Here is a 24,601-nt window from a genome sequence, read left to right as displayed (position 1 = left end):
ACACACGTGCGCGCCCACCCACACACTCACACAACTTTAATCTCTCTCCTTGTCCTCCCCTCATCCTCTTCATCAGTCCCTTATAGTTTCCACACAATTACTGTAAGGTGACTAACTGGCCTCCAAACCGGGTCTGCTTCAAGCTTGAATGTACAGCAGAACACACACACACTCTCACATGCAAGAACATGTACACACACACACACACAACCATGCACTATTCCCCGTCTGTTGTTGCCACTAAACGAGCAAAAAGGTATGTGTGTGAGAGCAAGATAAAACATTGAGAAGCCACACCCAGGATTGGGTCCTTCAGTTTGTACAGGAGGTGAACTGGAGTCCTCCAGTACAGGGAAACACGATGACCCAGTTCACTTTTGACGGTCACATGACTGACGTTTAGTTTTGACATATTATGAATTATAGTTAAATAGTATTTAAATAACATTGTAATACTATTTAAATAGAAATAGCAGAAATTACAACTAGTATTATCTCAGGTGTATTACAAGTAGTGTGTTTTTGCCACATCGACTCACATTGTAAATACCCAATCACTGGTTAAATATTATTCCCATCTATCAACAATAATAGTCGTTTCTGTAGACACTGTCAAATTCGGCACAATTGAAATTTATACCTCCTTTTATTATTATTTTATCATCGTCGTATCATTATCATGATCAGTATCATTATAGATTACATGACACAATATATTGCAGAATAAAAATAATATTGTTATTGGCAAAGGGTGAAATAAGTAAAAAAGTCCACTGCACTGTCCACAACTACTCTGAAGAGTATGAATGAGGCTGCATTGAGAGGTTTGAACCCTGATCCCCTTTCTCCCCCAGTTCTTTCCCCCCCAGTTCTTTCCCCCCTCTCTTCTTAATTAAATGCACAAGATCAACGCCATGGAGAGACACACTAACAGCCCCGCCGAGTCCTCCTGGAATAAACAAGCCGCTGATTTAAAACTGTTAGTCATATGTGAACATTGAGTGTAGTATATGTTAGCTTCTACACAGGTCCATACTGGAGAGGAACCAAGAACGTGTAAAGAGTGAAGCATCAAAGAAGCCTGAAAATTCCCACTATCTCCAGAACTGCTGCTGGCGGTCAAGAGGAGAGCTAGGACCCAGGCATCAGCAGGGGTGGTAGGACAAAGGTGTGTGTAGGGGTCGCTGGCTAGGTTTGGAGGGCAGGCAGAAACGTAGCTGCTTCCAGAAGGGGGAGGAGAGTGGGCAGGAAGAGGAGCCACGCCAGGTGACCTTGTGGCCAGCCTGGGCTAGCAGATGCACAGCCTTTGGGAGAGGGGCCTGGGCCTGGTCCTGGTCAGTGTGGCTGTCTGAAGGTGGAGCTTCTGTCTGGATCAGGACCAGCTGGGTCTGATGTCCCACCAGAGTTGCATGTAGATCACTCAGGAGCCTGTGATGAACCTCACTGCTGTTGTCCTGGTTGTGGCCCTGGTCCTGGTTCTGTCCTTGGTCCAGAGAGCAGGGGACCAGAACCAGCCTGCGACTTTGTTTTATGCAGTCCAGAACTGCCTTGGCTACAGCTGAAATACACAAACACACACGTTAATTTCACCCACAGCCGGCCAGCCAATCAGAGACACAACCAGCCAGCCAAATAGACAGAGACACAGTCAGACATTGATTGACAGATAGGCCGAGGCAGACAGACAGGTGTGGTGTCTCACCTTGTCCAGGCAGGACATCTCGGTGGTAAAGACAGAGGCTGTATCAGAGGCAGCTGCTCCTCTAGCACCGCCTCCAGCATCCTCCGGTCTTGTGCAGTAAGCCCCACCCCTCCGGGGCCCTCAAAAGGCATTATGTAGGCATCGTAGCTCTTTCCATCTGAGTAAAGAGGGTGAGGTACACACATGGACTACCTTCCAGGGTCCCCCCAGCTCAGGGGTGGTACTGGAGAGCTAGAACTAGGTGTGTGAAAACCAGACTATTCAAAAACACAAGGCTTGGTGACAACCTGTCCAGGCACGTTTCAGACCACTTCATGTCAGCTCCCCCCCCCCTTCCACACAAACAAACACACACACACATATACACACACCTGAGGTCCTTCCATGGAAACCCAGCCTGTCCCGTACAAACAGAACAATGTCCACCCTCAGGGTCACGTATATGACTATCGACATGACGACCACAACCACCAAGAGCACTGGGAGACCAACGACCAGGATATACGAGGGTGGGGGGGCTATGGGAACAGTAAGGACAGGCACCATGGAAACAGTCTGTTAGACAGGTTCACAAGTTATCCATTTACTTAGTTGGTTACAGTAAAAAGTCCTTATTTGAATTAGTGTCATTACCAGAGAATGTTTTATTCTGGAAGAACTGTGAAGGTAGATCTTTATAACACAGGTAGAACACGATAGAACGGTAATTTAGGTTGCTAGTGAAGATTAATGTCTGGGTTAAAAAAAGCAATCAGTTCATTGAATAATCAGTCAATTTACTAGACAATTACTGTAGCTAGATTGTTAGTTTTTTGGTTCGTTTTCTAATGAGCCAGTTTGTTGGTTAGTTATGGAATGAGTCTGTTACTTAGTTAGGTGTACCCTTGAGTATCAGGCTGATCGATGCTAGGTCCATGCAGTAGTTGAAAAAAGTGTGTGCTACTTGAAATGTTTAATGTTCTATTGTGAATAACATAATGGGTTTATGAGATTTGTAAATCATTGTTTTCTGTTTTGTATTTTATTTTACACAACGTCCCAACTTTTTTGGAATTGAGGTTGCATTTCCAGTTTTACTTAGAGCCCCAAATCCCTTATTGTATTTATGTGTCTGCATACTTCTATGTGTTTGTTTTTCAGATATTGAGCCACCAAGGTGCATAACAGTTAACTCATCGACAACAACCTCAGTATCTCTGAGCTGGCAACCCCCTGATGACATGGAGGAGAAGCAAAGGTACAGAGTTGAGTGGAAATCTGGTGGACATTACGACCACCATATTGTTCATGAGTCATCCTATAACATAACTAACCTCAAGCCTGGCAGAGCGTATGCCATTAAAGTTGCAACTGTTGGAGACAATGAGAAACTGAGCAAGTTTGTTGAAACGACATCAAACACAGGTGAGTAGAAATTATGTCTGACGTTCACCTTCTGTCTGTTAGGCCTTACAGTAGATCTTATAAACCTATCACACCAGGGGCATTGATATGCAAGGGCAGGGAGATTGCACTGATACACTGTGCTGGATGCATTTTTTTTATATGTAGATGTTTTTTTTTGTGGTTTACATTTAAAAACAGTAATACACATACCCACGTCTTCTCAGGTTGAATACACTTTGTTACACAATGTTACATTCACTAACGTTGACTATTCTGACATTCATTGACCGTTTTAGGGTTGAACAATCCTAATAATAATAATACATGAAATTAATACATAATTAATGTCATTAATACATGCAATTTCAAGAAAAGTGCAGTTAAAATAGTGTGCTGGCAAACCATTTGTGGTTGTCGTTGGTATTCCCTTACCTCACCACATAAATGTTATTAATGTTATTCATAATATACATGATGTTAACTTTTCTAGAACCAACCCCTCCTGAAAACCTGCATCTGAAGAAAGTTAAAAACACATCTGTCACATTGTGTTGGGACACTCCAGTCAACATGGAGGATCTGTCATATTCATTCAAGTATTCCTGCAATAGAGAAAACATCGAACACATAACTAAAAACAACAGTGCTGTTTTATCTGATCTGGAGCCAGGAACATCATACACCTTTAAGGTGGCCACTGTGCTAGAAAATGGCTGCACAAGCTTAAGGGAAACTATTGATCATAGCACAAGTAAGTCAACTACTGCACTACTTTAGTTTAACTTGATAGCCACTCTGGTTGAAGGTGTATATTGTATTGTGAATGGTATTTACTGTTAGTTTTTTACTAGATATTACTTTTCCTAATTTCTAATTGCAGACAAAAGTTTCAAGTGTCTATTGTCCAACAATGGACTTTGTCCATTGTTGGACAAACAAACTGACCGTAGAGATGGTAAGACAGATAGATGAGAATTCAATGTCTGAAAAAGCTGACCTTCCATCACAACTACAATTATTTTTAAAGAGGTTGCTGATGGTGAACATTAAAGCAATGAATCTAAAACAAGATGCTTATCAACACTCGTTACCCGACCACAAGCCATCAAGTGATGAAGAGATGCCTGATGGCTTAAAGGACATTAACCCTCTTGATGTCATAACTGCTCTGTTTTTGTGCTCAGATGGTATCTTGCAACAAGAGCTCAGTCTTAAATTATCCCTGTGTCAGTTTGCTGTTCCTCTGCTGCTGCCCAACCCTGAAACACAGCAATGCACTCTGATGCTGTGGGCCATGAGGGACATTGTTAAGCAATTTATACCTCACCCTCCTGGTGACTCAAAAGAGTATGTGGAGAAAAGTATTGTAGAGACTGAGCTCCCAATGGTGTCTTTTGTTAGATTCGGAGATAGCAGCTTGTCAAAGTCGAAGGTTTTAAATGATCTCAGTAATTCCCAACAGACCCACAACACATGTGTTCACCGTAACATGAGAGCTGGGAACATCCCAAAGACGATATCTGATGGTTTAGTAGAAATAAGATGGTACCTGCCAAGTGGAATCCCGAACATTGACGTCTTCCCTGAACCTGTGGCTGTAGCTAATCTTCGTGGAGATATTGAGGACTTTCCAACCCAGTTCAAGTTCCTCTGTGAAACATCAGCTGCAATGTTTGTGTTTTGTGATGATCTGGATGTCAAATGTATTCCAGACCTTAGTCAACTGAAACTGCAACTCTTCATTGTCTGTGACTTTCAATCTGGTTTAAAGAAAGAAGCTGCGGAGTTCCAGAAATACAACGTTGAGATTATAGAAAAGAGAAAAAATATGAATGAAGCAGAACTTGTGGATAAGATTTGTTCTGAAGTGAAAAAGGTCTTGAAATCAGACCACCTCAAAATTAAAGTGGAGAGTATGGTGGATGTTGCATCTCAGTTGTCTATCCCAGTGGATGAAAAATGCAGTCCTTGTGACACAGCAAAGGATAGAGCAGCCAGAGTAACAGAGAACATCAAACTACCTTTACAAGGGACAACTTGGAAGGAACTCACTAGACTGGAAAAAGAACAATGCATACTTAAATTAGCAGGAGATGAAAAACATGAAAGCGATAAGACTGAACAAAGGAGGGAACAGGTGACAATTGGCATGAGTGACAGCGTCAAATGGTTCATTGAGGGTTTGAAAAGTCCAGAAGATGAACGATCTTATTTCCTCAAGTGGATGAAGATCATCCTGGACAACATATCAAGAGAAAAACATTCTAAACTTATGAAGAGAGACCAAAGACAGGCATTTCCTGAGGGTCACCCTGACACCAACATGAAGGAACTTGTTGACAGATCCTTGGGAACAGAACACTTCCTGAGAGAAGTTGGTCAGCTGTATGAAGCATCTATGTGTGTTCCTGAAACCACTGACCTTAAACATCAACTTCAAGAACTGCCAACAATCTGTGCTGAGTTAATGTTGGCTGGCTTTCCATTGGAACTCATGGATGGGGATGTGTCTAACATCCCAATGAGGTGGGTAACCGATGTCCTGAAAGAACTTGACTCTCTCATCAAACTCAATAACAAGATTCGAGTGGTTACAATTCTAGGGTCCCAAAGCTCAGGGAAGTCCACTCTTCTTAACACCATGTTTGGTGTTCAGTTTGCTGTCAGCAGTGGAAGATGCACCCGAGGAGCCTTCATGCAGCTCATCAAGATCAAACATGAATTCAGAGATGTGATCAAATGTGACTTCCTAATGATCATCGATACAGAGGGTTTGAAGGCTGCACAGTTGTTAGACTTAACTGACAACTATAAACACGATAATGAGCTGGCCACGTTTGTGGTAGGACTGAGTGACATATCCATTGTGAACATTGCTATGGAAAACCACTCAGATGTGAGAGATCTCCTGCAGATCGTAGCTCATGCCTTCCTCAGGATGTCTCAGAAAGAATCAGGGAAGAAGCCCGGTTGTCTGTTTGTGCACCAGAATGTGCCGGATATCTCTGCTCCTCACAAAAACCGTAGGGATCAGAAGCTCCTTTTAGAACAGCTCAATGAAATGACAAGCGTTGCAAGCAGGATGGAACATTTGGGTAAAGACTTGGTATTCACTGACATCATCAACTACAGAGCAGAGGACACCTGCTACCTGCCAGGTCTGTGGTATGGAAGTCCACCCATGGCTCCAGTCAATCAAGGCTATAGTGAAGGTGTGGCCAAAGTCAAGAGCTATTTAATCCAAACATTTTCTAATAAAACCGAAGCAGCAGAAACATTGCTGGATTTCAGCAAGTCTGTGAAAGATTTATGGGATGCAGTAAAGTGTGAGAACTTCCTCTTTAACTTTCGCAACAGCCTGGTGGCTGAAGCATACAGCAAGCTTAGTGCAGAGTTTAGCAGTTGGGAATGGGACTTCTAAAAGCCGATTTCCATTTGGCTGTTGGAGGCAGAAACTAGAGTGGCAAACTATGGTTTGATTGACTCTCAAGAAGAGAATCTCCTTGACAAATTTGCAGAAGAGTTAAGAACTGAAGCTAACCTTCAACTTGAGAGACATGGAAATATTTTTGTCAACAAAGTGGCTGAATACTACAAAACAGGTGCAAATTTGCGACTGGTTGAGAAGTACAAGAATGAATTCCACATTGATACAGACAGCAGAAAGAGGAGGATGGCCAAGACAGTGGAGAGAAGATTAGAAGTTGCTGGGGATGTGAGAAAATGCAGAAAGATGCATTTAAAGTGAACAGGGCACACATAATTAAGAAGCTATTCAATAATAATTTTTCAAAGAGCACTTTTGAGACTGAAAAGGTTCAAGACATGGCCAATGACACCATAAACCAGTGTCTGACATTTGTAGCAGGAAAGGTGAAAGAAAAAACTGACTACCACCCAGCTCACACCATGGAACTACTGGAATTAATTGAAAATAACCTGAAAAAACACTGTGAGTTGGACATAAGTCCTAAGATTGCTGCAGCTCTGAAAATACACATCTGTGGGCATGCAGCGAGGGAATTCCAGAGCATGCATGAAGCTTTCATCAAAGACAAAGACCCAGAAAGAAACTTTTTGGCGTTGAAGCCCCAGTACTGTAATGACTTCAAAGGCCTTTACTACCAGAAAGAAACGAGGAAAGAGTACAAAAGAAAGGCCAAAGAATTCACAGATGAATCTCTTAAACCAGCAGTCATGGAGTATATCCAGAAATCTCCCAATCTGGACATTAATGGCATAATAAAAGAAATTGTTGAATTCAGAACAATAAGACATTTTCAGTTGTTCATGCTTAAAGAGCTATCGTCATCTGAGTTCAACAGGTTCCAGAAGTATATTAAGAACTATAATGAAAGCGCACAGAATTTGATCCAGCAAATATTGGAAAAAAGATGTAGAAGTAATAAAATTGAAATTGTGAGGACAATTTGCAGAGAAATACAGGCTGCTGTTGTGCAATTAGAGGGAACTCACATTTCCAATGGAGGAGACATAAAAGAGTTCTTTGTTGGTTTACGCTCAAAACTGAATGAGAGGCTTGTCATCTCTGACAATACAACAGGATTGGTTGTAAATAATTTCAGGGCCAGTGAATTTTCCAATGTGTTGACAGAATTAATTGGAAAAATGGAAAAAGACCTTCTCCTAAAGGAGAAATCTGTACCTTGCGGCCCTCTGAAGCAACAGCAGAAAAAGCTGTTAGGCTGTCAGAGATTCTGTCCACGGTGCAATGTCCCCTGTGATAAAGAGGGGGAGAGTCACTGGTGGCACACTGCTTTGACTCATCGACCACTTGCATTTGGGAAGGAAGAAAAGTCTGGGAAACTTACCTTTCAGATGTGCTCACATACAGACAGTTCCTGGTTTACTATTTGGAAGAGTTATTTCAAAAGAGAGGTCCAGCCGTATGACACCCCAATCACAGCCACACCCTACTGGAAGTTTATCTTTGCAAAGCACAATGAAAAGTATGCAGAGATACACAAATGCTCACCAGGTAAAATACCAGAAGCTTGGAAAGCAATCACAAGAGAGGAGGCTGTACAGAACTTAAATGTATGAAAATCAATATCAACTTCAATCAATCGACTTTGTTTCACCAAGATCAATGGCTCCAAGTGACTTTAGAGTAAATCTGATTGGAATATGAAATATTGAATTATTTGTGATGTATTGTACTCTTGTACTCTAACGATGTACTGTTATATTGTAGTTTATGTTGTTGTTGCACAATACCTGATATATTAGTATCGTTGCACAGTGCCTGATACAAATAGACTGTTTCCTAACTTCGTGTAATGACAACGTGAAAGTGTACAAAGGTGACTTGGGCTTAAGATGAACTACATTTAGTCATTTAGCAGACGCTCTTATCCAGAGCTGGACAAATATGGCCCTTTAACCTGTACATATATTGTTAGAGGACAAATGGACAACATGTTTTAGTTATGTTTGATACATTCACACAGCTTATGAGTTTTTGAGATAAATCTTTTCTGTTACTAATATCTCCACAAGTAATTCAAATGTTTTTGTAGATTATGTCGTATTTTACATATGGTTACATATGATTATAGATAAACATACAGTTTATCTGTCTGATTTATATAAAGATTGTTTTCGAGGATAAATACACTTTACTAAACATTGTAAATGGTAACATTATCTACTGATTGCTTTATGGATATTACAATCAATACAAACAATCAAATCATGTGTAAAATGATTTGGGCTCAAATAAAAAAGTGTGTTGAAAGACACCGTGGAGTTTGTTACTTCATACAGTATTAAAATGTAATTCTTATTAAACACCATAGAACAGACAAGTGTGAGTTTACACACTACAGCATCCATGATGCAGTCATACTTTAGCAGTACTGTTTTACATATTTATATTTAGTTTATACATTGTTTATTATGTACCAGACTTTTATCCAAAGCTACGTACTAATAGTGATAGTTTCATATAGAAAGTACAGTAGAATATTAAGGATCAGGGGCCGGTTGCACAAAACACCTTAAGTTAAGATTTTCCTCAGTCAAGTCAGAGTTAAGGTTTCCTTAAAACATAATCGGTTGCACAAAGCACCCTTATGTCTTCTCCTTAAGGTTTCCTTAAATGTTCCCTTAATTAAGGTTTTCTCCTTATCTTGGTCGTTAACTTAAGGATTCCCTTAAAGTTCGTTAAAGCGTTGCACGAAAGACCTTAGCAAACAAAGTAAGGAAGAAAACTTCAGGTACCACTGACTTATTCTTTACCGCAACATGGCTGAGTTTATGGAGATACATTAACCCATCCCACACCTATAGCACTCTGTTAGGCTACTGTGCTGCAGTCTAAACATGAAGGCTATTTATGCGTCGGCTACCGCTGTAAATAAAGTAGCTTGCCTAGACTCACGCCGGTAAATGCAGTGTAACTGTTGATCTAATTTTGATCTACCTAAGAAGTAGCCTAAGCTAGCTCTCACTTAAACGTTACTGTGTAGCAACAAGACCTACAAGTAAAGTTGATATCGCCAGTCTTATTGGACTCCCTCCTGAAATTGGTTCTCTTTTTTGGACATAACAGTCGAGTTAGGCCTATCATATAGCTAGCTTATATTTTTTATTTCTTGAATTGACCGCTTCACCAAACTTCTTGAGTTCATTTTTGATGCAATTTCGTCCTCCATTCTGTGTTTTTTGTTTGCAGTTATTTGTAGATCAAATTTACGTTTTAGTACCCAGCTAACACAGGACATTGCAGCGTTATTTTTGGTCCCGTGGACAACGTTGCCGCGACGGCGTACCTTGGTCGGCTGGATACGTTATTTTTGGTCCCGTGGACAACGTTGCCGCAACGTCGTACCTTGGTCGGCTGGATACGTTATTTTTGGTCCCGTGGGTTACGTTGCCGTTGCGTCGCTCTTTGGTCGTAGGCAGGGGCGGACGGGGGGAAAAAAGTGGCCCGGGAGATACTGTCAGACCGGCCCACTCAATACACAGCGCGCGGCCCACTCGGTACACGGCGCGTTGCCCACTCAATGCTTAACTCTTGGCTAGTATCAGATGATTATACTTATAACTACAAAGCCTTAAGGAATGAATGTCAGCAGAGAAAGACCACACAATAAAGAGAGGGAGTCAGGTGGCTGAGCGGTGAGGGAATCGGGCTAGTAATCTGAAGGTTGCCAGTTCGATTCCTGGCCGAGTCAAATGACGTTGTGTCCTTGGGCAAGGCACTTCACCCTACTTGCCTCAGGGGGAATGTCCCTGTACTTACTGTAAATCGCTCTGGATAAGAGCGTCTGCTAAATGACTAAATGTAATTGTAAAGAAACTGGAATCAGAGGGTAGAATTAGTATGAACAATATATAAGAAATGAACAGAACAGAACATACGATGGGGTGTGAGTATCAGTAGTGTTGCATGCTGGGTGTGTCATTGTTTGTTTGTGTGTGTAGGGTGTTGAAGGTGCATAACAAAACAATAATTTACGTAACAGAACCTAAACTAACTCTCGCCCATGTGCATTAAGGTCAAATGGTAATAAAAAACATTATTATATGGCAACGACAGTGGGTAGTCATGCCAGCCGCGTATTGACCTCCTCGCCGGTCTGCGGTCTGATACGGATTCTTATTGCCCTGCTCTGACATCATCTTCAAAATGAGCGATATCGAGGAGTCAGCTAAGTTTTACTATCCAGACGATACTGAAGACATCCACAGTGATGAAGAAATTGTTAACTTTCTAAAAGAGTTGTTATTTGTGTTGGAATTAAAGCCATTTTAGCAGAACCGTGTTGTCCGCTTTCTATCAAAAGTAATTGGTTGCTAGGCAACACCTGAAACACACCGTGAGAAGACTTGAGAGCTAGCTACAATTAGCCTACCATTTATTTTCATTTACAAAATGACAAGAGCTAAAAATGCCATATAATAAACAACTTACTAACCTCGACCGTTCGGTCATGCCGGGAAATATCAAACTGAGGCTTGAACGTATCGACCGAGCAATGACCTCACTCTCGGTTAGTAAGTAGTTAATATCAGTATACTCTATATACTCTATACTATATCAGTGTTATTATTAGCTCACTACATGAGTAGTTTTTGCAGCAGCTCACTTTTTTCTGCAACACCGTCTATGATTTCTCACTGTCAAGTACCTTTATGCTAGGCCTATGATGTGGTATGCATCTGTCAGGACGTTGTACTGCTTCAGAACTCGGTAGCAACAGATTGGACAGTCCTTGCAAGATGAGCACTTTTTGTATACTATCTCTGCCTCATCTTCAGTATCTTCAGGCCCGGGTTCTGTTGTCTTGGTTGTGTACTCATCAAATACTGATGCCTTCAGCCTATCCCACTGTCGTGCCAGAATTTTGAGTTCGCTTTGTAACTCGGCCTCTGTTGCTGTGTCATCAAATGGCAGCAAACACTTACTCAACTCTTGGAGTGCTGCCTCTGGGAAACTTTCGCCGTAAGATGTAACCTGGCTGATGTTTTTCGGGTCCAGAAGTGCCAGATCAGCATACAAAGTGCCATTCTTCAGGAAACGCTGGTGCATGCTTCCTGCGACTGTGTCCATGATTCCATTGTGGACCTCAATCTTGGAAGATGTTTCGGCATCAGTCACAGCCTCATCTCAGGACATCTCTCCAGGCATGGATTTCTTCCTTCTTCCCCGTTTCTGTGGCAGAGTGGTCTCCAGCTCAGTCTCCTCACTCTGCTCTTGTAGTGTATTGTTGGCCCACTGGACAAATTTGTCGGCCGCTGTCTTGACACTCTGAAAATCTCTGGTCATATCCTTCAGCTCTGCTTCTGCAGCCGCAACCATCCGATGAGCTGTCAGGATGTCCATTCCACTTGTCTGAAGGTATTTTGAGACGGGTGACGTGACCTGGAATATTCGCAGGAAGATCTGAGCTGTTATAGTCTCATACTTCAAAAGCTGGCCGATGTATCCCTGTGCATTTACTCGTGCTGTGGCATTGATGGTCTCTCCATCTTGAATGGCTGAGAGGGTGTGGAGGACATCAAAACACAGGGCCCCGTCTGGCTTTCCAAAAGAGCCAAACACAATTGTCATAGCTGCATCTTTGGACCACCAGTGCGTTTCTCCTATCGAGGTGAGACGTCTGTGTCTTGGGTCTTTGCTCTCCTTTTCACAGATATTCATCCTCTGGTAGGACTCTCTGAAGAAGACAGCGATGTTCATCAGGGAAAAAAGAGAGCCACTTGCCAGTACACACTGTGTTGTGTCTGACAGCACAAGGTTTATGATGTGTGAATAGCACCACACATGGATTTGAGTCGGGCACTTTTCGGAGAGCAGTGCAGAGAAGCCTTTATATTGGCCTTGCATATTGGAGGCCCCATCAGTGGAATTTCCAATACACTGCTTCACATCCAGATCCATGGTCTCCAGCACGTCATTCACAAGTTGGGCAAAGTACTGCCCAGTGGAAGCCTCACATCTGATAACAGCAACTAGTCACTCATGAACAGTGTCTGTCACATACCATATGACAACAGAGCACTGATCTTGGGCTGTCATGTCCTGTGTGGTGTCGATCTGGACCGAGTACATTCCAGATTTCCGGACTTCAGCAGCGATGGTACTTTTCATTAGGCGTTGAATTGTGGTGATGATGTAGTCGATGGTCGTTTTGGATAGGAGAGTGACAAGGGCACCTCTACCTTTTCTTGAACCAGACTGGTGTATCTGCTTGCTCTTTTTGATGCAGAGAGTGAGGTGTTCCTTGAGACAGACGTCATACTTTCCCAGTAAAACTGTAATTTCCAAAAAGTTACCATGGTCAATGGTGTCGTCCTCAAGTGTGTATGCTGCCTCTTTCTGCTTGCCTCTGTAGCTCAAACATCTTTTGCCGATGAGCTTCATCACATCTATAATGCGCTCCAACACTTGTCGCTTCCTGCGGACTTGCTCTCTGTGAAGCGACATCTGAGGTCCCATGAGAAGGTCCTGCATCGTGCTTCTTGAGGATCTGAGGAAATATGCCTCAGCGCAACTTCTGTGTAGGTGGCTCTTCTCATGCTCTTCAACTCTCTGGTGTACGTATGTGAGGTTGGACATGCCAGTGATGAAAGAGCTGCTTTCTGTGGGATTAGCAAAGGCCAGACAAAGGGAACAGAAGAGGGCTTCTTTTTCTTGACTGTATGATAGCCATTTTCTGTTTGTGCCGTCTTTGCAAAAAAGCTCTCTGCACTACAGCCTTGTCTGCCTTCTGCTGGGGATGAAAACTTCGGCCTGGTGAAATAATAAAAATCTTGGCCTTCACTATCCCTGTCATCTTGGCCTTGACTTTCTCTGTCATCCTGGCTGATATCCCTGTCACTGTCATCTTCACTGTCAGCTCCCTTCCTATCCCACAGTTGGTTGTAGTCGTAGCAACAATGGAGACAGAATCATCTGCTGAATACACAGACACGCAAAATCTCAACTTCCTCTCTCTCGAAACTTGTTTGTCTATTTTGAAAAGCTCCTGCTTCCTTTTGGCCTCTCTTCTGTTTCTCATTCCTCTTGTTTTGCAGGGCTGGCTTACAGAGATTGCATGAATTAATTTGACACCTCATAATTCCACATTTTGGCGTGATTCCTAAAAAACAGGAAGGGAGGAAGAAAAAAAAAGAGCAAAGCACAATATGTTCTCCTGTCGTTTCTCAAAAGCAGAAAATAGAATAAAATAAATAAAATAACCTACCCACATAATGGGACCGTGTTAGTTTAGCCTAGTACCAGCAGGCTAGCAACTCAAAAGTGATATTAACTGGTAATAAGTAGGCCTATATGATCCCTTGGATAGCAATGTTACCCATGAATGTTATCATTCACACTTATACTTGTAGGTAGTAAAAAGGTGCTATAAATTGGGATGCCCAAATGTATGCATCATATAATTCATTAATACATTATTTCACTGCTCAGAAGTCCAGTACAGATGATGTAGGCCTAGTACAGCTCTCATTTTTTTTTTATATGGCGGGTGGTGTGGGTGGGGTGCATGTTTGTGTGTTAACAACTGAGAAAAACTGTAATGGGCAGCCGCGCCCCAACAAAAATATGACATTTCATAGGCTTAAGCGTACAGAAGTTTGACATCAGAATAAGTCTCATAGTCTGATTGGCTAAGAGACAAACCATACTGCTCGAGAGTGGTGGCTTTACTTGTCTATCATACGCAGTGCTGCGTACGTAGTCTTCAAGTAGTGTAGCGAAGCGGCTGTGTTGCTTATGTTTACGGGAAATCCTCTGGTCGGCAAATACTTCACAGCAACTCAAACCAACCGTACAAGCAGTGGCAGTTCTACACCAATTTTACTGGGGGGGCCAAGGGGGGGCCAGTGTTTAATCAGAGAGGCACATAAAAAAACGGAAACAAATTATATTTAAACATTAAATACTTTAATTTTGCTTTACATTAAAATCATACAAACGGCTCTGGCTCTCCCTCTTCCAGCTCCTCAGCTATCTCAATACCTTGATGTTTCTCTCACTTTTTTATTTACTGGGGCAAAAAAAGGCTGCAATGTCCCTTACTTATTTCATGATGACTACTAGAAGAAGAAAACCAACGTGTAAAAAAAAAAACATACAATTTAGTCAGCTCAGGGGGGGCCAGGGACATTTTTACAGGGGCACTGGCCCCTGTAGGCCCCCGTGTAGAATCGCCCCTGCGTACAACAGTACATTTACGAATATTATGTTTAGAGCTTTTACAACATTTTGTCAGACACCTTATTAAGTTTCAACTGATCTTTTGTTGCAGCTGACAGTAATATATCATGTTCAGACACAGAGCAGACTAGTTAACAATATAACCATCTTGCAAATAGTTTCATCATATTCAATTTACTTCTTCTTTTATTGAGTGAGAAGGGAGGGAGGGTGTGTGTGTGTGTGTGTGTGTGTGTCTGTGTGTGTGTGTGTGTGGTAGATAGGAGTTTTGCTTACTCAAACATCGTCTGTGTCCCAATAGCCCCGCCCTGTTCATATTAGGCGCTAAGTGATCATTCATTCAGACCAATTTTTTCTTCATTCATCAATATTTAAGAATTAAAATGACTCTCTGTCATCAATTCCCCAAAATGTGTTTTGATATCTGACGGGGCATTTATTTGAGTTATTGTGAGAATTTCGCCCCGACATGCTCCGCGGCGCTCACAAGCCCCGCCGCGCCCCTCCCTCCCCCTCCTGCTCCTCCACTTAGTGCTCATGCAGTGCTGAGCGCCAAGTCAAACGGCTGCAGCCTACTTATTCTCTGACCCGAAGCATCAGACAAACAGGTAATGACGGTGTTTGTGCAATCCCTCAACGTTGTTTGGTGATACATGTGCAACACGAATTTCAGACTCAGTGTGCAAAGGCCTTAAGGTGTTGGAGGGGGGCGTGGTTTGACAGGTGATGAACACTAGAAAGGGGTGCGTGCAGCAAAACCGTTTAAACCCCTGCCCTACACAATTCAAACGTCTTGAACCTGCCTCTCCTTCAATTGGTTGAATCTGTAAACCAATCATTTTCCTTTCTGCCCTCAGAACATGTTGGAGTAAGCAAAACTCCTATCTGGTGTGTGTGTGTGTGTGTGGTGGGGGGGTTGTGTGGGGGTGGGGTGTGTGTGTGTGTGTGTGGTGGGGGGGTTGTGTAGGGGGTTGTCAAATTGTGCAAGGGAGGATTCTATTCTTCCTCTTGAAGATGTTGCACAGGCCTTTCCTGAAGGAGGAAAAGGCCTTTGCGAACACGGAGCGTTTGGTAGATTCCTCCTGGAGCTGGGAGCCTGTGTCTGACTGGGACCCAGGTGGACACACCGTGTTGGGGGACACAGCTGGACACAGGAGGTAAGAGTTTCAATGAGCTTCTGGTTGTGTGTGTGTGTTAATGTCTATGCAAATACTGTGTACTTATTAGACACTGTCCAGGGGCCAGTTGCATAAACTTAGTTTAAGACTAGTCTTAGCCTTAGGCTGTCTTAAATTGTCAGGTTAGACTAGTCTAACTAAGCCTGTCTGTTGCATAAATAGTAAGACTGACTTAATTTGAGGTAAAAAAAAAATAGCCACCTCTCCCCTGGCTAAACCTTGCGGTAAGGGCTGAGTTGCTATGCCAACGATCTGTTAGTAGGATCTTAGGATAATTTATTACGAAAGGAATTAAGTGTGTTAGGCCTATTTGTAACGGCAGAAAACGTTGACTTGGTTCTGCTTTTCCGCAGAATAAAATGGAATTTTATTAAACGAGTGAGTAGATGACAACATTGACTCACTTTGTTGACGCTAGCGCCAGTCAGTCAGTCTTACGTTAGTCACTGATATTAAAGTTTTATGCAACAGGTAAATTGAAGAGTGTCTATGGCAAGTCGGACTTAAAGTTACATTTAAGTCTAAGACTAGGTCTATTTGTATGCAACTGGCCACAGTATCTATACCAGTGGACTTACGGATGAAGTCCTTGTGTGAAGACGTCTGTGTGATCTCAGGTTGGCCATCCTTAGTCTTCCTGTATTTCTACATTACAGAAATTAAACCAGTTAGGCAGAAGTACTAAATATGCTCTAACTCATTTAAAGACGGTTTCAAACAATACAACTGGCAAATATGTAGGAAGATTATAAAAATCTATATTTAGAGTGAAACATGAATCTGGGTGTTAATAACTACATTCTGTTTTTACCTTGAAACCGAAATGCTTGGAAAACTTATTTTTCCATTTCTTCTTCTCCTTCTCACAGAGAGCACTCACGTCCTCTTGCTGTTCCACTGTGGAGGACAGACAGAGGGCCCTCACTTCCTCTTCCTGTTCCACTGTGGAGAACTGACAGAGAGCCCTCACTTCCTCTTCCTGTTCCACTGTGGAGGACTGACAGAGGGCCCTCACTTCCTCTTGCTGTTCCACTGTGGAGGACTGACAGAGAGCCCTCACTTCCTCTTCCTGTTCCACTGTGGAGGACTGACAGAGGGCCCTCACTTCCTCTTCCTGTTCCACTGTGGAGGACTGACAGAGGGCCCTCACTTCCTCTTCCTGTTCCACAGTGGAGGACTGACAGAGAGCCCTCACTTCCTCTTCCTGTTCCACTGTGGAGGACTGACAGAGGGCCCTCACTTCCTCTTCCTGTTTCACTGTGGAGGACTGACAGAGGGCCCTCACTTCCTCTTCCTGTTGAAGCAGCAGCTTGTCATATGCAGTCATGAGGGTGTTGAGCTGGTCCTGGAGGCTTATGGACAAGTCCCTGAGCGTGGCTGGGTCGAGCCAGAGATTTGAGAAGGCTAGCAGATGGTATGACTTCACACTGAGCGAGTCGACCACCTGACTTACGGTCTGCTTCCATCAACGGACTTCTCCGGAAGGTCATTGTCGTCTCCCGTGTCGAACCTCGTGCATCTCACGATCGGACAACTGTTGACAACAACTTTGCCGTCGATCGGGGTACCGGGCAGTGTGACCTGTTCAAACTCAAAGGCCTTTGAGCTTTGGGCAGTAGAGGATTTGAAGTGGACTTTGCGAGCTGCTGGCTTCAGTACGTGAAGTGTCTGAGGTGGTCGTTCCTCCGTGCAGCTCTCCAGAGAGGCAGTGACGGAGGCTCTCTCGCTTCCCTCCGAAACCTCTCCTTTCATTCCCCCTTTTCCTTCCGGCTCTTCTTTGCTGGAAAAGAAAACAACATATTTTCCCTGGGCACACAGAACTCCCCACGTAAGACAGGCATGACGCAAGGCTTTTCAGCAACACTGAAAACAAACGTGAAGTCATCTTGTCATTAAATGTTATATTTCTACCACACAGTCTTCAAAGAACACATTCTTTCATGTGTCTTACTTCCCTCCTTACTTATAAGCGAACACTATATGAGTTCATCATTATTCATCCTGACTGTATACAGTCTTCCCCTAGCCTTCGTCCCTCTTTCCCTTATTCCTGCTCACATCACAAGTCTCTTTGACCATCTCCTTGTCTCCTCATCCATGGCCCTGATGTGCGCTGTGTCGTACTCAACACGTCTACAAAGGACCTGGTAATCTCGAGAGACCTTTCGCAGTAGCCCGCGTAGTCCACATTGGATGGCCTTCATGCCCAGTGACTTGTGACAGTCAGGCATGGCAGAAGACTTCTACAAGACAGGAACACATTGTAGATCTGTGATATCTAGACTCAGTCTTGTTGACTACAGTTGTGTAGTCAACAAGAGGTGGGGTGGCTACCTCTATGATTTAGGACAAAAATCTATGTTTTACGTGGTGAGTAAGGGGTTTGAAAATGCCTTTGAGGAAACCAAATCCACATAACAAACAAACCACAACTTTGGAGAAAGGCACTCACCAATACTATGCACGGGCACTTAGTCAGTTTAAGAACTCTTTGTACTTCGAGTTTCTTCTCCAATATTTCCTGTCTCCAAGCCTTGTAGTGGTCCTGCTTGTTCAACAGCCTGAGAGAGAGAGAGAGAGAGAGAGAGAGAGAGAGAGAGAGAGAGAGAGAGTTGTTTTCATGTCACTGGATGTAAACATTGTGTAAACACAGTCTGCTTTACTAGCATACTCACAGAAGGACAGGTTTCCTTATCACATTACGGTTTCTGAGTGTTTCCCTGAAGACTTTTGTGCTCTGCCGAAGCCGATAGCTTTCGGCAGAGTCCACCACAAACACCAGGGCATGGCACCGGGGGTAATAGTCTTCCCACAGGGCCCTGAGACTAGGATCCCCGGGCAGGTCCAGCAGGGTCACCTGGTAGCCTGCCACAGGCATCTCTACCCCAGAGACACCGGAAGAGTCCATCTCTACCCCAGAGACACCAGCCGACACCTGTATCTGCTCTGCTGGTGTGCGACCTGCAGGACAAACCCAAAAGTCAGTCAGCACTGGTGCTGTTTACACATGCTGGAGGGGACTGTCACTCAGTTTACTAACCTGTAATCATTTGGAGTAACAACGTCTTTCCCGCTCCATCAAGTCCAACCATTAACAAAGTGACTTTCTTCTTTTGACACGACCTAAACAATTTATAAAAGAAAAAAGGAGTGAATAAAAATAAAGGCAGATAAATACCATATTATAAAATATAAATATTGCACATAATAAATATGGGTATTGCACATATTAAAAATACAGCATATAAATACAAATACAAAATCCCTTGCAAACAGGGATTATATTGCAAATATATTTAAACATTAAATACTTTAATTTTGCTTTACATTAAAATCATACAAACGGCTCTGGCTCTCCCTCTTCCAGCTCCTCAGCTATCTCAATACCTTGATGTTTCTCTCACTTTTTTTATTTACTGGGGCAAAAAAAGGCTGCAATGTCCCTTACTTATTTCATGATGACTACTAGAAGAAGAAAACCAACGTGTAAAAAAAATACATACAATTTAGTCAGCTCAGTTAAGCAGCATCACCTATGGAGGATGCGGGCATCGATCCCGCAACTCTCCTGAACATGAACAACAATGCAATGCTAATTAGTATTAAAAAACAGATATGGAACTTACCATAATGCATAAATACTGAGCTCTCAACAACATAATTATTGGTATTCATATTTGCCCTGAGACTTACCGGTGTACTTTCTCGGCGGGATGAAGGAGGGGACATACTTCCTTCCAAAAACCTTCAGGCTGTTGCTGTTGACGGACTCCAGCACGTCCCCCGCGTACGTCAACAGCGCCATGCGCTTGGTGGTGATGGAGGCCGCTGCCCGGTTTTGGTTCCACCTGTTCAGGCCTTCCAGGAGGTACAGCTGGAAGTTGAGCAGGTTTGCACTCGTTCCTAAAAAAAAGAGAGAACGTGAACAATGATGAACAAGGCTATTTGAATAAAATGTCATCGGTAAGAATATTGATATGATGATGAAATCTACACCAACCTGGAATAAACCTGTTCAGGTGGCAGTGGAAGGACTCCAAGGAGGTGGAGCCTCTTGCACACCTGTACGTGGTCAGCTGGATCCCCTCCCTGGTGGAGCTGCCTGTCTCCGTGTACAGGAGTACACCTGGCACATCCTGGATGCACTTCACGTGCCTCTTCTGGGTGCGCCAGATGTGCTCCATCTTTGCCTGGTCCAGCAGCGGAACTCCTAGCAGGTCTCTCCCCTTCTCCCCCATCAGCTCCTGCAGCAGCTGCTCAATGCGGAGGACCGTTGCGTCCACTCCACGTGTCCTCTGCCTGCAGAACTGGGACAGCTCAGCCTTGGTGATGGCCTTGTCCACCATGTCGTTGGTGATGAGGGGCACACCCTCCCTTCTGAGCTGCTCCCTCTTCACCCTGCGCAGTAGGGCTACGTCCGCTGCATCCCACTCAAAGAGGCACACAGACAGGCGGCTCATAAAGAGGGGGTACAGGGCATGGGCATCGGTGGTGCATCCCATGGCCAGCCGCCGCATAAAATGCCAGATGTCCAGCCTTATCTTCAGGTCTGGCCACCCACCAAACCTGGCCTGAAGCTTGGTCTCCCCCTCCTCCGAGCAGCAGCCACAGTCCACATAGAGCAGGACCGGGGGAGCTGCACCTGCCTGGGTGTACCTCTCAATGAGACCAGAGACCATCGGGTCCGGCCCCGGTCCCTCCTGGGCAGTCAGGACACTGACGAGGACCTGGCCGATCTCGTTCCCCACCGAGGTCACCCAGAAAGCAGTCCCCTTTGCTGCACCAGCCAGCTTCTTTGTCATCTGAAATGACAAAATGTACACAAAAAACTTCATGAGAGCTTTCAAAAGAAAATCTGTTAACTAAACACAGAAGTTTATGTATTTATTACTACAGTCTTAATCAAAGGCATGGATATGTGTGTATGTGTGCTTATAAGAATACAAATCATTGAGGATTCATGTTTTCATTGTGGCATAATTGCCACAATGGATTTTCTTCATCTTATTACCTTCTTGGTGGAGTCCATTTTTAAAATGGACCCAAAGGTTGACGTGATGGACGCCTTTATATGGTCCATACGGCTGATGATGTTCCTCCCGTACACCGACAGCACCCACCGGCTGGTTGGGACATCGAGTGGCTGTGGAGGCTCCTGGCAGGTGACTGGGAAGAGGCTGGGCTGGTCAACAAAGGCCGCACACTCCCCCAAGTAGTCGGCCAGGCGGTCCAACCACTCCTCCCCATGGTTCTCCCGCAGCTGTTTCACCAAGCACGCCGGGCTGTTGCCGAGGGTCCGTTCCCGCAACATGCGGATGACCCGTATGTCACAAGCATACCTTGAAGAAAAGACCGATTAGTTTCAAGAACTTGTTCAATTATGTAAGGACCTGCAGCAGGCATTATTAGAAAATGATTGTAGATTTTTAACTCACAAGCGTGTCAGGATCATCCTGAACTTCCTCCTGTGAGGCAGGTCCAGCTGGTCCAGGACAGCCTGACTGGTTGCCAGATGGGTCAGGCGACACACAGTGCACCTGAGTGTCTCCGTCACCATCAGGTAGTACCGGTCCACGTCCAGGACCTTCCGCACCCTCTTGTGCACACCATACCCCGTCAGCTGCTTCCCACAGGTTTGGCAGAATACCCTCACTTTCCACAAGTGATAGGGCATCCATACCAAGAGCCTGTGGGCAAAAAAACGGTCCGGTGTTGGAGCCTGGTGGTAAATCAGGGCAGAGGCTGGTGGCTCATACCAGAGCTTCAAGTTCAAACGCAGCTTGCCAGACTGAAACCGCGATTGTCTCCTTCATTCTGACAGGAAGCCAGAAGTCAGGAGTGGGACCAGGAGCAGGGCCAGGAGCAGCATAGCCTGGTGGGGTGGTCCTCACAGAGGCCGTAGGTGAGCTGGCAGTGGCCTGGGTGTCTCCTGTCATGGTGGGTGGACTGGACAGAGACTGGGAGAAGGAGGGGGGGAAGCATTTGTAAAAAGTAGAACTCAATGGAATCAAATCAAGCTCTTAAGATTTATGTTTGCTCATATTAACCTATAAATATATATTTACATATAATCATATTTACCTTTGCTTTCCTAACCACATTCACATTGGGCTTTGCAGCAGCGCCATGTGAGCCTCCAAATCGTGGTTTAGAAAACTGTGGTGACATTTATCAAAGGAATACATTGTAAACCTGAAATGCTCTTCCATTTTGCCATCATCATATGTAATCAGTGGTTGTCCATATTTGAAAGCTTGTATGACAATGATAATATTGAAATAGTCACCATGGAGAAAGTCAGTGTGGGCCGTGCTGGGACATGGGCTGACGCAGAGGCAGAGGCTGAGGCCATTCCCAGTGGAGGGGGGGCAGAGGCAGAGGCTGAGGTAGAGGCTGTTCCCAGTGGGGGAGGGGCAGCACAGGTAGAGGTCTCTGCCACAGTTTGTCCAGTGGTTGGCTGGATTAGGGACAGAGAGATCCATGTCAGACATCACATTACTGAGCACATCACAAAGTGATTCTTTTAGTGTTTTGGTGTCAAGAAGTCTCATTCACATTACCTTTGGGTTATGAAAGCCACAAGTACACTGCTGTGTCCCACCAAACAGCATTCTTTGGCCACGTAACTGCAACGGGCACTTCTCAATCTGTTCCAAATAAAACAAACACATTTTTTAAAGAAAACAACCCAATAGAAATGTTGGTGACTAAACATGACATTGACACTGAAGTTGCTGTTCATTATCCTTATCAAGGTCCCATACTGTGACTGGTATTTCTGGCAATTCAGTAATCTTTTATAGGCCATCAGAATACATCCATTTTTTTTCAGTGCTCTTTTGGTCATTTTACATACCTTTTGAAAGAGGTCATACCACCTCTTCTGTCTTGGGGCTGGCCTGTTGCCTGCATCAGCAGGCAAAACCCCAGAGCTGGCAAACCTCCTCAAACGGGACATCCATTCCCCATCCCCCATACTTTTGTGGCTTTTTGAACTCGACATCTGAAAGGTAAAAGGAGCTATTTTTCACACTAGTACAATAACATGTATTTATTGTTATAGGTAGCTTTTTAACATATCAAATATTTAGCTACGTGTGACGTAATTGGAGATGTACGTGTTCCGATTGGCTCAATCGGCCTGACGCAATTGGACAGGGTGAGAATCCGATTGGCCCTCGAACCTAGAACCGAGGTAGCTGATTGGTCGCGATAGCCAGTCGAAACTAGTCAAAACTAAATCTTGCCAGTTAAACAGCATCACCTATGGAGGATGCGGGCATTGATCCCGCTACCTCTCGCATGCAAAGCAAGCGCTCTACCATTTGAGCTAATATGTGCGTGTGTATCTCCGTCTGTGTGTGTGTGTGTGTGTGTGCGAGTGTATGTCCATCTGTGTGTGTGTATGCGTGTCCGTATGTGTGTGTGGGTCTGTGCGTGTCACTTTCCCGTCACCACGGCCCAGTCACAGTCCGACACAGGGAATTCCTAGTTACGCCACATGACAAGACGATGCACCTCTTATCTGCTGTGTGGATGACCTCTCCATTACAGCAGGTTATTAGTCTCAGCGTGAAGCTCCCTTCCTATCCCACAGTTGGTTGTAGTCGTAGCAACAATGGAGACAGAATCATATCTGCTGAATACACAGACACGCAAACTCTCAACTTCCTCTCTCTCGAAACTTGTTTGTCTATTTTGAAAGCTCCTGCTTCCTTTTGGCCTCTCTTCTGTTTCTCATTCCTCTTGTTTTGCAGGGCTGGCTTACAGAGATGGCATGAATTAATTTGACACCTCATAATTCCACATTTTGGCGTGATTCCTAAAAAACAGAAAGGGAGGAAGAAAAAAAAAGAGCAAAGCACAATATGTTCTCCTGTCGTTTCTCAAAAGCAGAAAATAGAATAAAATAAATAAAATAACCTACCCACATAATGGGACCGTACTAGTTTAGCCTAGTACCAGCAGGCTAGCAACTCAAAAGTGATATTAACTGGTAATAAGTAGGCCTATATGATCCCTTGGATAGTAATATGGCTATCCCTGTAATCTCGACCAATGTCAGCAGTCAACTAAGCATGGTTAGTGTCTGCATTAAATTGATGAATTACTGTGCAGGAAAAACAGCACCCTGAAGCTACAGATGTAGAGCACGGGTTGGTGATGAATCAATATCAGGGGTTCAGGTGAGAAGTTGAATTGTCCATTTTGGTAAAGATTGCATGAAATTGCTGTTTTCTAAGGGATGTTTAGGCAATGTTACCCATGAATGTTATCATTCACACTTATACTTGTAGGTAGTAAAAAGGTGCTATAAATTTGGATGCCCAAATGTATGCATCATATAATTCATTAATACATTATTTCATTGCTCAGAAGTCCAGTACAGATGATGTAGACCTAGTACAGCTCTCAGACGTGTGGCCAGGGTTAGGGTTAACCCTTAGCACAGGGGGGGCCAGGGACATTTTTACAGGGGCACTGGCCCCTCCCTGTAGGCCCCCGTGTAGAATCGCCCCTGCGTACAACAGTACATTTACGAATATTTTGTTTAGAGCTTTTACAACATTTTGTCAGACACCTTATTAAGTTTCAACTGATCTTTTGTTGCAGCTGACAGTAATATATCATGTTCAGACACAGAGC

General features: G+C 43.9%; 2 protein-coding genes, 2 long non-coding RNA genes and 1 pseudogene across 4 annotated transcripts; 2 read left to right on the top strand and 3 right to left on the bottom strand.

Annotated features, from left to right (window-relative positions):
* Positions 1 to 3,998: 3,998 nt before the first annotated feature.
* LOC134007892 (up-regulator of cell proliferation-like) lies at positions 3,999 to 6,836 on the top strand (annotated as a pseudogene).
* A 20-nt stretch (positions 6,837 to 6,856) lies between these two features.
* LOC134007815 (interferon-induced very large GTPase 1-like) lies at positions 6,857 to 8,841 on the top strand. The gene has a single exon (XM_062447511.1). It carries the CDS (start codon positions 6,914 to 6,916, stop codon positions 8,150 to 8,152), a length of 1,239 nt encoding a protein of 412 aa, XP_062303495.1. The 5' UTR covers positions 6,857 to 6,913; the 3' UTR covers positions 8,153 to 8,841.
* Positions 8,842 to 15,751: 6,910 nt separating this feature from the next.
* Positions 15,752 to 21,728, bottom strand: LOC134007891 (uncharacterized). The gene is made up of 10 exons (XM_062447610.1): positions 21,391 to 21,728; positions 20,967 to 21,294; positions 19,956 to 20,757; positions 19,649 to 19,858; positions 18,726 to 18,916; positions 18,014 to 18,198; positions 17,409 to 17,735; positions 17,241 to 17,322; positions 16,522 to 16,600; positions 15,752 to 15,921 (listed from the first exon to the last, which is right to left on the bottom strand). The coding sequence occupies exons 1-10, from the start codon at positions 21,627 to 21,629 to the stop codon at positions 15,752 to 15,754; spliced, it is 2,613 nt and encodes an 870-aa protein (XP_062303594.1). The 5' UTR covers positions 21,630 to 21,728.
* Positions 21,729 to 21,813: 85 nt separating this feature from the next.
* Positions 21,814 to 22,296, bottom strand: LOC134007373 (uncharacterized). The gene is made up of 3 exons (XR_009928035.1): positions 22,242 to 22,296; positions 22,037 to 22,111; positions 21,814 to 21,912 (listed from the first exon to the last, which is right to left on the bottom strand). It is a non-coding gene; the product is annotated as an uncharacterized LOC134007373 (long non-coding RNA).
* A 24-nt stretch (positions 22,297 to 22,320) lies between these two features.
* On the bottom strand, positions 22,321 to 22,953 carry LOC134007170 (uncharacterized). Its single transcript, XR_009928012.1, has 3 exons — positions 22,812 to 22,953; positions 22,516 to 22,602; positions 22,321 to 22,412 (listed from the first exon to the last, which is right to left on the bottom strand). It is a non-coding gene; the product is annotated as an uncharacterized LOC134007170 (long non-coding RNA).
* Positions 22,954 to 24,601: the final 1,648 nt, after the last annotated feature.

The sequence above is a fragment of the Osmerus eperlanus genome, chromosome 21 (genome assembly GCF_963692335.1).
Source record: "Osmerus eperlanus chromosome 21, fOsmEpe2.1, whole genome shotgun sequence".
Taxonomy (NCBI): domain Eukaryota; kingdom Metazoa; phylum Chordata; class Actinopteri; order Osmeriformes; family Osmeridae; genus Osmerus; species Osmerus eperlanus.
Note: the sequence above shows the minus strand (reverse complement) of the source record. Positions and strands in the feature narration are given on the sequence as shown.